Below are 14,055 nucleotides of genomic sequence, written 5' to 3'. Positions count from 1 at the left end.
ATTGACCGATGTTTCCATTGGCGCTTGGACAGTTGAGAAATTCACAACTTCTGCAGGACGCAATGCCGGATCCACAATTTAGTTTGGCAATGCTTGACGTCACCCATTCAAAGTAAATGGGAAGCGTTGACGCTGACGCCTCGTGAATGGGGCATCAGTTAGCGCAAAAAGAGATGTCCTCTCATGCAGGAGCAGAACATACACTCTTGTTTCAGTCTGCTGTCATCTGTTTGGTGTGTTCACACACAGCTTTTTGTTTGAGACAGAGCCAAATGCGATAGACGACACTAGTGTTTGCTCTTGGGCGGCTTCTTGGTGTGTCTTGGGCTTAAACTAGCATATTATTAAATTATTCATTTTCCTTCGACTTAGTCCCTGATTCATAGGTTGTCGTTACAGTGGAAAGGACTGTCAACTACTCTAGCATATGTTTTACACAGTAATTCCAGCCACAACCCAGTACTGGGAAACTCTCTCTCATTCACACACACACTCATACACTAAGGCTAATGTAGTTTATCAATTCTGCATGTCTTTGGACTGTGGGGGAAACCGAAGCAACCGAAGGAAAACCCACATGAACGCGGGGAGAACATGCAAACTCCACACAGAAACTCCAAGATGCAAATAAACAACTACAAGAAAACAAGCCACAATGCATTCTTACCTTTGGCACTCCTCTTGATTCTCGATTTGCCTTTCCGGGTCACACATGTTCATCATGTGCTTAGATTGAGCTTCCTCTGTTTTACCTTCACCGTCTTCAGCCTGCCTCTCAAACTGCTGGTGATTCTCTGCATTTCTGGCCTCTGTTCTGGACTCCCGATGTCTGTGGCGTTTGTGTCGCCCACCCTCCGCCACCCCTGCAGCAGCAGCAGCTCGAAACTTCCTCGCCACTCGATGTCTCCTTTCGGTATTAACATGGTGGTTATTAGCGCTCGGCCTCTCCTCTAGCCCTGATCCCGACAACGGCTCAGACTCTGGAGGCTCAGGCAAAGGAATGGTAATAGACATGGGCGGCTCTGGCAAAGGCATCCCCACAGACATTGGAGATTCTGGTAAGTGTAAAGGGCTTGTTTCAGTGGACAAGCTATGCTGCTGGTGATGATCGCTCCCTGGAGTGTCCTGGTCCTCTGTGGGACCACCAAACAGTACCTCACGGCTGGCCATCTGACGACGTTTCCGCAGCTGGTTGGCCCTTTGCTCCCAGACGGACATGTTAATTTTTTTGCGTCTCTCTCGGCGGCCTGCAAAAGCATTGACTGGCTGTTCTTCCGCTGCTTGTTTCCCCGCAGCTTCCTCCTCTGCTTCTGCAGGTGAAGGTCGCCCTCGGTGGATGGCACGCTTTCTGTACAGGTACGGTCTCCGTCTCCTTCTGCATGGATGTCACACATCTCAGTCACAAGTGCTTTATTATTCGCAGCATGCATAATCACAGCTCACGAGGGTGTGTGATAAAAACCAGGAAATCAGAATAAAAACAATGGCTATCAATTCAGGCTAAACAAAACAGAAAATTCAGGAGAAAACCAGGGGAAAAGTTCTTGATTCAGAAATAAGGGCAAGAAAACAGGCAAGAAACCAAATAGGAGAATAAGAAAGTGCACGGAGGATTCACATGTCAGCAGGTCATTTGGAGTGTTAATGAGATGGACAATGCAATGTTGAAGACAGACACAACAGATAAAAGATACATAGACAGATTTACTTACAATTATGTGTACTCTTTTGTTGTCCGTGAAACCAAGTAAATGATTAATTGAAAATAAGCCATTAGTGTATTCGTAGACAAACCAAACAATGTCAGACATAGTTTATATAGATGGCAGGAAAAACTCTGGCTCCTGAGGTCCACTGTCCTACAGAGTGTAACTCCAGCCTGAATCAAACTCACCAATAAGCTATTCTAGGTACTACAGACAACCAAGTTTCATCAGGGCTGGAAACTAAACTCTGAATAACAGTGGACCTCAAGGGCAACATATTAAGGGTTATTGGAAACTTCGGTACCATTATTGCCACATCACACATACGTGTGAAATCTACAACTGTGATATATGTGATTTTATATAGAGAGTGGTTTTGGTATTACAATTTTTTATCTCTTCGTTCTACACGTCATATAGTTAATGAAGCATTATTATGTGCTGCTTTTCTCATACCATTGCCTCTTACCTGTGAATATACAACTTACATGTTAAGGTTGGTACACAGAAATATCAGGTATTCTCCAAATTTACCAGATACTTTAAACTGTGGTTTGGTCCATAGTGAAAAAAAAAAAGTCAGAGCCTTCATCCCATGCCACAAAGTCTCACCGAGGTCACTGGACTAAGCCCTAAAACAGTTCGGCTGAGTTGGAGACTTAAGAGTATTAGCATACATGCTCAACACTCTCACCCTCAGTGACTCCAAAAATGAAAAGGTCCTACCATTATCCAAGAGTCTGTTTTCAAAATAAGAGCTGTGAATAGAAGCGAGTTAAACCAATTTTACCTGGTTGTGCCCAACCTATCAAACTTAAAATAACTTGCAATCAAAAAGGCTAGATTATAGGGCTCAGCTTGTATCCATGTCCAGACTGCCTTTTGTGAATTCCCAGGCCTATCCCCAGACCTGGTTCCAGGAAAGGGCCCTTAAATCTCTATCCCCAAGCCTGGCCCCATGAAAGAACCCTTATATCCATATTCCCAAGCCTGCCTCCAGGTGAGAAGCTTTATATCCCTATTCCCAAGCCTGCCTCCAGGAGAGAACCCTTATATCCCTATTCCCAAACCTGGCCCCATGAAAGAACCCTTATATCCCTATTCCCAAGCCTGCCTCCAGGAGAGAACCCTTATATCCCTATTCCCAAGCCTGCCTCCAGGTGAGAACCTTTATATCCTTATTCCCAAGCCTGCCTCCAGGAGAGAACCCTTATATCCCTATTCCCAAGCCTGCCTCCAGGTGAGAACCTTTATATCCTTATTCCCAAGCCTGCCTCCAGGAGAGAACCCTTATATCCCTATTCCCAAGCCTGGTTCCAGGAAAGGGCTTGGATATCCCTATTTCCATACTTGGCTCCAGGAGAAGTATCTGATTACTATATTTGCAAGCTTGGCTCCAGGTGAGGAGCCTTATTTTTCTATTCCCAAGCCTGGCTCCAGGAAAGGGTTCTAATATCTCAAATTCCAGGCCTGGTTCAGGAGAGGGCCCCGATATCCCATATCCAAGGCTTGGCTCCAGGAGAGACCACTGATATCTCCATTCCTAAACCTGGCTCCAGGAGAGGGCCCTGTTATCCCAATTCCAAGGCCTGGCTTCAGGTCCTGTTATCTTAGGCCTGGTTCAGGAGAGGACCCTTATAAAACTAGCTTCCTAAAGAGGCTATGACATACTAATTTCTAGGTCTGGGTCCGGGAAAGGACCCTGAAATCTCTCAGTTAGTGTCTCTCTCGTTCCTTCTACAGAAAGGATCTTTTTGTCTGACCTCTCATTTGAGACCAATTTTCCATTGAATTCCCACCTGGAGCTCATAAAACAGTTCCCAGATTTGTTGAAACACTCAAACCTCACTGTGCTAAGGTGGTGTCCATAAAGGGAAAACTAAATGCTGGCTTATATGCAGGAAGGTTATTTGCCCAAATTGATAAAGACTAAAAGTACCTCTCAGTGAACAAGTCTCCTTAATGAAAACACAACAGATTCAGGTCACTAGACGACTTGTAGTCACTACAAGCCCTGATAAGGGAATATGGGAGTAAATGAAATGGGTATTGTTGACCAGGCTTCAAGAACAGGGAATAAAACAGATCCCTCAAAGATCAGAGCAGCCACAACCTAAAACATTGAAATGTCTAAATTGTTCTCTTGCAAATCTTCACTGTATTGCCACCAGAAAGTTAAGCCCGGCTAATGTTGTGTGATTTTTGGACACAATTTGGTCATCTGAGACAAACTGTGAAAATCCTAAAAGATTTATATAAACCTAGGCTAAAACAGCAAACGTACCATTTCAGAATGCAGGACCCTGAATATTTCATACATGGATGAGTCTTCTCGTATGTCTGTGCTTGGTGTGTCTTGATTGTTGTACTGTCTAAAATATCATGACAAAAATCTTGCAGTGGGTCATGGGGATCATCTTCGTGCATTCAGACAATCTACAACAGGGGTCACCAAAGTTGTTCCTGGAGGGCCGGTGTCCTGCAGATTTTAGCTCTAACCCTAATCAAACACACCTGAACAAGCTAATCAAGCTCTTACTAGGTATACTTGAAACACCCAGGCAGGTGTTTGAGGCAAGGTGTTAAGGCAAGTTCGAGATAAACCCTGCAGGGACACCGGCCCTCTGCTTGACAATTGCAGCTTTAAAGGGATAGTTCCCGCAAAATGAAATTTACTCACAATTTACTCCGTCAAGTGCTTTCAAACCTTCAACAGTGTATTTATTCTGATCATTTGAAGGAAGCTGAAAATCCAGAACTATTGACTTCCATAGTTTGCCGGCAGCTAGCTCTCTGCAACTCTCACATGGTCGCCCACTGAAGCTAAGCAGGGCTGCGCCCGGTCAGTACCTGGATGGGAGACCACATGGAAAAGCTAGGTTGCTGCCGGAAGTGTTGTTAGTGAGGCCAGCAGGGGTGCCCAAGCTGCGGTCTGTGTGGGTCCTAATGCCCCAGTATAGTGACGGGGACTCGATACTGCTCAGTGAGCACCGTCTTTCGGATGAGACGTTAAACCGATGTCCTGACTCTCATGATCATTAAAAATCTCAGGATGTCCTTCGAAAAAGAGTAGGGGTTTAACGCCAGCATCCTGGCCAAATTTGCCCATTTGCCCCAATCAAAGTCCAACTTTGGTTCCAACTTTCTTCAAAATAGGTTCATTTCTGTTCAACAGAAGAAAGTCTGGTTTGTAATGAGTAAAAGGTAAGTGAATGATCACAGAATTATCAGATTTGGGCAAACTACCCCTTTAAGTACAATAGAAACCAACATATGTTTATGCCAGTGGAGCTGCTTATCATCTCAAACCAGCACTAAAGCCCCCAAATTATTCTCTGCCATATGGGGATGTAACTGATGCCACATATTTTGACACTGGTGCTGTGCTCACAGATTATACGCCATGACTAATTTCTCATAGTCTCTCCCCAATGAGAAAACTATGATGAGGTCTGCAGGAGTGCACTCATTAAAGAGTCTGTCATTAGGGGCTTTGCTTTAATAAACACAGGATTTAACTTGCTTGGTGTACACTGCAATTTTGCAGTCAAACATTGGCCATCATAAGTGTGCTGTGCTCAAGCTTTATGACATGCTCATTAATTGCTTTTAGCAATTTCAGCCTCTGACTTCTGGCAGTCAGAAATGTTGGGCACAGCCCTGAGATGCCAGTCTACTGAGGATGCAGTAGGAGGACTGAAACCAATGCCTCATTCAATGTGCCAACCCCGTCACAATGTCATCAAAGCAAACGAGCTGAAATAAAAGCATGAACTATGTAAAATAGGATCTGAAACACTTCCAAGTCTTGTCTGTGATGTATCGCTGGCATGAGAAAAGAAAAATATTATAATTATAACTATAATGTGCAACCTCACTTTGAACTCTGCCTTGACATGCCTGCCTTTAATTATCAAGTAGTCCCAAAGCCCTTAATAAGATGGTCCAGGTTGGTTTTATCGAGGTTAGAGTTAAACACTGACAGCAGGTAAAATCCTTTAGGAGTTAAAGGACATGTATTTATGATAAAAAGAGGAATATTAAATCCTTTCAAATGTTTAATAATCATCTTCCAAATCAAAGACTAGTGTGAAAATGCTCAGAGCACAAGAACTACACCGGGATTTGATTGAGTAGTTGGTTGATTGATTGATTGATTGATTGATTGATTGATTGATTGATTGGACTTGGTTGGATGATTAATTGGTTTGGTTGATTGATTGGTTCGGTTAATTGATTGACTGTCTCACTGACTGATTGAGTGATTGATTGATTGATTGATTGACAGGTTGATTGATTGGTCAGTTTGTTGGTTGATTTGATTCACTGACTGACTGGTTGATTGATTGCTTGATTGATTAATTGGTTGGTTGGTATAGTGATTGATTGATTGACTGTCTTGGTTGGATGGTTGGTTAGTTGGTTTGTTTGGTTGATTGATTGATAGATTGATTAATTGATTAACTGACTGACTGTCTGAATGATTGATTGACTGATTGTCTAATTGATAAATTGATTAGATTGGTTGATTGATTGGTTTAGTTGATTGATTGACTGTCACACTGATTGATTGATTGATTGATTATTTGGTTGATTGATTGATTGATTGATTGATTGATTGATTTGATTGGATTGATTTATTGATTGATTGATTGATTGATTGATTGATTGATTGATTGATTGATTGATTGATTTGATTGGATTGATTTATTGATCGAATGACTGGTTGATCGGTTGGTTGGTTGGTTGGTTGACTGACTTGTTGATTGATTGATAATAGGTTGGTAGGTTGGTTTATTGATTGACTGTCTGGTTTGTTGATTGATTGATTGATTGATTGATTGATTGATTGATTCATTCATTCATTCATTCATTTATTGATTAACTGACAGACTGTCTGAATGATTTATTGATTGACTGATTGGTTGATTGATAAATTGATTAGTTTGATTGATTGATTGATTGATTTAGTTGATTGATTGACTACCACACTGATTGATTGATTGATTGATTGATTGATTGATTGATTGATTGATTGATTGATTGATTGATTGATTGGTTTAGTTGATTGATTGATTGATTGACTGATTGATAAATTGATTAGTTTGGTTGATTGATTGATTGATTGGTTTAGTTGATTGATTGACTGCCACACTGATTGATTGATTGATTGATTGATTGATTGATTGATTGATTGATTGATTGATTGATTGATTGATTGATTGATTGATTGATTGATTGATTGATTGATTGATTGATTGATTGATTGATTGATTGATCAACTGACTGGCTGAGTTTAAGATTTGGTCTCAGATTTTTCATATTTCACTGATTATTGCTCTAAACCTAATTAAATCTAAATTACACTCTCTGATTAAGTAAACACATATAATCACTCAATGCTATAATAACACAGATTTTTTTCTACTTTTAAATAAACACAATATTTCCCTTGTGGTGCGGGTGCTTGAGTCTCCTAGCAACTCAAGCATAAAAGCTAAATAAATAATAAATAAATTCTTACAATCTTGATAAACAAAATTTAAAGACAGCTCATTCCTAACAAATTTGACCAGAACCAAGACTGATCAAAAACATGACAGACACATGGTACATTCATATATGACACTTCTGTTCACGTGTTTGATGGGTCTGAAATATTACACAGTATAGCATAATGGCTTAAAAGCATGTCCGAAGCACAAGAAGAGTTGCAACAGTCAGCAGTTAGCATCAGGTTTCTCTTAGCAGCATCATATTACAATATTTGCAAATATAAAAAGTGGCGAAACTCACTCCGAGAGGCCGAATTCTCTGCTTTTATAGCGCTGGTTGAAGAACTCCTCCTCCTCCTCCTCTTCTTCCTAACACAAAATAAACCTCTTGACTCTAACAGCACACAGCATACATTATATTATTGTCATGCTTTTCATTAGTATTCATGCTCTTAAGTCAAGTGCATCAATGCTAATGTTATACACAACGCACACAGATGTTAATGCACTCGATGTACACACGGCTGACGGCTAAATTATTAGTGTGAAATTTTCATTCATTTTTAAATGTATCCCAATATTTTTATCTATCCGTTTATCTGTTTACGCATCTCCCCATCTGTCAGTCCATCTATCCATCTATCCGTCCATCTATCCATCCATTCATTAATCGGTTTGTCTATCCATCCATCTGTTCGTTTATTCATTCATCCATCCATTTTTCTCATTAAGCTAAATATAAGTATGTCATGTTATTACATTATAGATGATTTTTGGTTACATTTAGACTTATTATAGACCTCTTTGAAAACATGTAATTTGATATAGTTTTACCTCTATCCATCCATCTATCATGCATCAATCCATCATGCATCCATCCATCATAATGCATCCATTATCCATCTGCCAATTCATCCGTCTATCCATCCATCATCAGGCCATCTGTCTTTACATCTATCCATCCATCATGCATTCATCCATCTATTCATCATCCATTTATACATCCATCCATCCATTTATCCATCTAGTCATCCATCCATCCAACTATTCATCTATCATCTATCCATTCATTCATCCATTTATTTATCCATTCATCATGTATCCATCCATCCATTCATCATCCATCAATCTGTCCGTTCATCGAAATATCCATCCATCCATCTATTCATCCATCCATCCATCTATCATCCCTCCATCCATCCATCCATCAATCCATCCGTCCTTCTGTCCATCCATTCATCCACCCATGCATTTATCATCCCTCCATCCATCCATCCATCCTTTATCATCCATGCATCATCCATCCATTCATCTATCATCATCCATCTGTCCATCTGTCTGCCTTTTCATTGATCAATCCATCCATCGATCCACAGATCCATCCATCCATCCATCCATCCATCCATGCATTCATCCACCCATCCATCCATCCATCATCATCCATCTGTTCATCCGTCCGTCCGTCCTTTCATTGTTCCGTCCATCCATCCATCCATCCATCTATCCTTCCATCCATCCTTCTGTCCATCCATCCATCCATCCTTCATCATCCATCATCCCTCCATCCATCAATCCATCCTTCATCATCCATGCATCATCCATTCCTCCATGTGTCCGTCCGTCCATCCATCCATCCATCCATCCATCCATCCATCCATTTATCATAATTCCTCCATCCATCAACTTCAACCATCCATTCACCCATTTTTCTCATTAAGCTAAACATAAATATGTCATATTAATACTTTATAGATGATTTTTGCTTACATTTAAATTACATTACGCATTATACACCTCTTATAGAGGGTGTATCATTCAACAGTCTTACCTTAGTTAGTTCCTGTGCATTGGCTAGATTATCCACAGCAATGGCCAAGAATACATTGAGCAGTGTGTCTGTTCGCGGCATCGTCAAGAATATACCGAACAGCAAAATTGCACATAGCGAACAATAGCATTATTATTTACCTTCATCTTTTTAATCTATTTTAAAGTACACATAAAATAAAAACTAACCATCATGATTATGTTAGCTCACATTGTTAGTTTTGTGGTGAACGATTAATCTGTGCTTGTCATTAAGAAAAAAAAAAGGTTTGCCCATGTAATCTTTAATTGAAATCTAAAAATGCTCATATTACGCCTGTCTGAGGTTTTGGGCGTGGCTAACATACTTAACCACGCCCCTCCATCTGTCAGTTTTGACAACAAACAGAAATGGTGAGCAGGACGAATCTGTTAGGAAGAAATAACTCCCCCCAACCCCAAACCCTTTTCCCCATCTTTCTAAATGAAATGCCTACTTTACTACATCCAATCATCACACAGTAGAAAAAAGCAAGCCACGCCCAGTTTTCTCATTTAATATTCCGTCATAATACGAAGAAAAAAAGGTTGCAGCTCTCGTTTCATGCGGACTTAATTATTTGTAATATTTCACAGTAAACAGCCAACAGCTAAAAAGGATACAGTTCCCAAACAAGGTTAAAACGATGAAGTAGATGGAAGACCACATCCCATAATGCACTCCTCCTTGAGAACGAATCCCGTTGTACATCACTTCATTCCAGTCCTCTCCGGTGAGAATCTACGGTGAAGTAAACAAGAGCCGTCAACATAATATATATACAGGCTTGCAAGTAAATATATTTCGTATAGTTTTTATAATTTTAATAATAGCACTTAATTTAACGTAACATGCACTTATTATGTTGTTTGGTGCCATCGTGAATCTGAATAATGCGCTGGTTAGTGTATACTCCATCAGCTGTTTTAGTTTCTGTTGTGTTTTTGACTGTTTGGCGCCATCTAGTGTCTGAATAATGCTTAGGTTAGTGTATACTCCATCTGCTGTTTTAGTCTCCGTTGTAATTTTGACTGTTTGGTGCCATCTAGTGTCTGAATAATGCGCAGGTTAGTGTATACTCCATCTGCTGTTTTAGTTTCTGTTGTGTTTTTGACTGTTTGGCGCCATCTAGTGTCTGAATAATGCGCAGGTTAGTTTATACTCCATCAGCTGTTTTAGTTTCTGTCAGCTTTGTGTTTTTGACTGACTGGTGCCATCTAGTGTCTGAATAATGTGCAGGTTAGTGTATACTCCATCAGCTGTTTTAGTTTCTGTTGTGCTTTTAACTGTTTGGCGCCATCTAGTGTCTAAATAATGCGCTGGTTAGTGTATACTCCATCAGCTGATTTTATTTCTGTCAGCTTTGCATTTAAAGTTATAATAAACTATTATAATTCTTTCACAATCTTTTCTGTCTAATTTGTATGTTTTGTGGTAAGTATCTCTATAAATATCAGGATAAAGTACATCCAGGTTTTCCCAGAATAAACCCTTCAGTCTTATACAACAGTTCTTCGCTTAATATCGGGCTGCTGATAAATCAGTCTGGCTTTATTTTGGGAAAACTACTACCTCCCGAATTGACCAATCAGAATTAAGTATTCCGCTATATATAGTGACAATAATCACAGTTATTGGAGAACACCACAAAATATAAAAGCTTTACATTGTCATACCTGAAACACCGTCATGATGGATGCTGGAAATGTGTCAAAATTAGTAGGAGTGTAATCCTCAAAGATGAACCTGTGGAGGAGAAAGACCTGTCAATGGAGATTTTGAAGATGTGGACACCTATTGTGTAAAAATCAATTTTATAAGGGGTTTAAACTCAGTTGTGTGTCAGCCGTGTGAATTTCTTCAGCCTCTATTGGTCAACATGAATTAATTGTATTTGCTCTTATCAGTCTGCAGAAACACTTTGATTGACATTCTCCCTTTTTATGATGTCATCAGAGGGGGAAAGCCCCGCCCACTAGTGACCATCTCTTCCTCATTAGCATAAGCAGCAGCCCTGAGTGAGAAGCAGCCGTCTGTCCATTAGCCATTAGAGTGTTTGAGCTGCTGAAGATAATGTCAGCATAGACTAAGAGACACAATGGCATTTATAGCTCCACCCCTTCTTGAAAAAGACCACAATCTCATTTGCATTTAAAGTGACAGTGACCACAATGCCTCAATTTGACCTAAAAGTGTTAGTTTAGAGAGTTATAAAACATTGTGTGTGTGCTACTTTGAATCACGTTCTCACCTGCCGCCAAACAGCTGCATGCCGAGAAGAGCGAAGACGACGATAAACAGGAATAGGAGGAAGAGCAAACTGATGATGGACTTCATGGAGCTCATAAGGGACACCACCAAATTCCTCAAGGACGACCAATACCTGGTGACACATTAAAAATGTTTCTTTGCATTATTTGTTTACTTCCATGTACAATTAAAGTCAGAATTATTTACTGTCCTGTCATTTTTCATCCTGTGAAACAAACAGAACCCTTCAAATAAACGTTATAAGACTTACTTGGTAATTTTAAAGATCCGCAGCAGACGTAAAGCTCGGAGGACACTGATGCCAAAAGACACCCCAGGCCTGAAGAATCCCCAAACCACTTCAAAAATACTGCCGACAATCACCTGCACAAAACACACACCAGCATACGCATGGTTAAACATCAGAACATCAACACTGTGTAGCTTTACTGGCTTTTAAAACTTAATTTAAAGGGGCACTATTATGCTTTTTCACTTTTTTTATTGTTTATAAGTGTGTAGTGTGTATTTTAGGGTATATTAAAGTTAGAAACTCTCAAAGTCCACTTCACAGAAAGATATATTTTATTTATAAATTAAAAAATAACATTTTAGAAACTACAAACGTTTTTCCATCATTTATGATGTCACAAATGGCCCAAATCCCACAAATCGACATTCAAATGGATGCGAAAGTGGCAAAACCACAATAATGTTACTACTTTGATATGTTTTGACCAATATTACTGGCTCAAGTTGATTATGTTGAGAAATATCTAACATTCTGATTCTCAGATAGAGTTTTAACACATGTTTTGTTGTTTAAACATCTTATGAATGATCCTATTAGCTCATATTTGATGGCTGATAAGCTGCACCACAATGCAAAAAAAGTAGAGCTGCTGGATCACGACATGTAAACTCATTCAACATTCACAAAATACATGAACATAAGACACATACTTTTTTGTATTTTGTGAGTTGATGAGTTTTTGACAAGTTGATGAGTTTACATGTTGTAAATCTACTTTTTTTTCTCACTGGGAGAAGGATATAGTAAATGTTTTAGTTTTCTAAACAGCTAGTATCTGTTGCTGAATAACACACTTTGTCAGAGGATCATCATCGCTGTCTGTAAACACCAGTGTGTCTTACCAGCCATAAATGTTTTAGTTTGAAAGTACATAAATGTTTTTAACTGTCTAGAAAACTTAAAATAAACATAATTCATTAAGAATGTGTAAAAGTTTTGGTTTTTGATAAGTATTGTGCTCGTCTTTATTTGCCTCAGCGCCAGAACAGGCAAAACCTACTGCTTTAGAAAAGGAGAGTGGCCATACTAAACATCACCTACCTGTTAACCAATCACAACGCAATGCCACATCCAACCAATCACAGCACATTTTGTTTTTCAATAGGCGGGTCTTAGTCAAAACCAGAACTAATCAAGCCAGGCTGAGGAGCAAGGTGTCTAATGTAATGCTAATAATGTGGAAAATAAAGCATTTTTCAAAACAACAAGCAAGAGAGCATGTTCTAGTACACCTCCAAACAGAATCAAGACTTTGTGAAAGGGCATAAAAGGACCCCTTTTAAAATATAATTAAAAAAATCATAATAAAAATAAAAATAAATAAATAAAGAATTAATTAATTAATTAATAAAAATAAATAAATGAATAAATAAAAAACAAATAATAAATATAAATAAAAAATAAATAAATAATAATAAATAAATAAAGAAAGAAATAATAAATAAAGAAATAAAAATAAATAAAGAATAAAAATAAATAAAAAATAAAACATAAAAAATAAATAAATAAAGAAATAAAATACATAAATAAATAATAAAACATAAAAATAAATAAATAAATAAAAACAAAAATAAATAAATAAATAAATAAAATAATAAAAAATAAACATATATAAATAGATAAATAAATAAAAAATAAAAACAAACAAACAAATAAACAAATTAATTAATTAATTAATTAATTAATTAATAAACAAACACTTACCCCACAGTCAAAGCAGTTGAAGGACGAATGGAAGTACAGACGGAAGCCAAGGCCGTACATTTTCAGAAACATCTCAGCAAGAAAAAGCCCCAGAAACACAAACTCTGTGTAATCTGAAAACAGTAAAGAAAGATTTTATTTTTAGTCAAACATGTCTAAAATTAAGTGTGGTACCAACACCATGTCTGTATCAAGACCAAATTGCTCTTATTAAAATCAATGAATCTGCATACGCCCTATTATTATTACTCTTAGTCCATATACAAAAACATTACAAATCATAAAACACAGAAATGAAATTTCACAATGACAGTGATTAAATCTCCTTCTGTTCGGCGGGGTGCTGGTAATTGCTTGTACTCGACTGTAATATTGCACAAGCAGCCTGCACAATTATTCTGCTGCACATTTGCATGAAGCTGAAGTCTGTTCAGCTGGAAACTGACAATCACCACTAAACATCAATGATGTCTTCTCACATTTAAATCATGTAAATAGCATCATGTAATCATCTGCTGTATGCCAGTCTGATGCTCCTAATTTTGCTTTTTCTAATATTAATTCATTCTATGAAAAAGGGGTTTATTTAAGTGTGCTTACTTGGAACTGGCCTGAGTGTATTTTGCTATCTGGGAAAGCTCTCTCTCTCTCTCTCTCATTTGCGCGCGCGCACTAACATACACACACACAAGCACCAAGCACACACACAGGCAAAGCTCTCTCTCTCTTTCATTCGCAAAG

General features: G+C 38.6%; 1 protein-coding gene across 4 annotated transcripts in view; it reads right to left on the bottom strand.

Moving 5' to 3' along the window:
* The window catches only part of cacna1eb (calcium voltage-gated channel subunit alpha1 Eb), a 119,266-nt gene that overhangs the window by 60,770 nt on the left and 44,441 nt on the right, over positions 1-14,055 (bottom strand). For all 4 annotated transcript variants that reach the window (XM_087240213.1, XM_087240216.1, XM_087240215.1 and 1 more), the window contains 8 exons: positions 13,315-13,427; positions 11,569-11,681; positions 11,299-11,430; positions 10,724-10,793; positions 9,671-9,788; positions 9,030-9,097; positions 7,503-7,570; positions 668-1,375 (listed from right to left, as the gene is read on the bottom strand). In XM_087240213.1, coding sequence (XP_087096339.1) covers positions 668-1,375; positions 7,503-7,570; positions 9,030-9,097; positions 9,671-9,788; positions 10,724-10,793; positions 11,299-11,430; positions 11,569-11,681; positions 13,315-13,427 — 1,390 coding nt within the window. The remainder of the gene's footprint in view (positions 1-667; positions 1,376-7,502; positions 7,571-9,029; positions 9,098-9,670; positions 9,789-10,723; positions 10,794-11,298; positions 11,431-11,568; positions 11,682-13,314; positions 13,428-14,055) is intronic.

Source organism: Danio rerio, chromosome 2 (genome assembly GCF_052040795.2).
Source record: "Danio rerio strain M-AB ecotype USA chromosome 2, GRCz13ab, whole genome shotgun sequence".
Lineage (NCBI taxonomy): Eukaryota > Metazoa > Chordata > Actinopteri > Cypriniformes > Danionidae > Danio > Danio rerio.
Note: the sequence above shows the minus strand (reverse complement) of the source record. Positions and strands in the feature narration are given on the sequence as shown.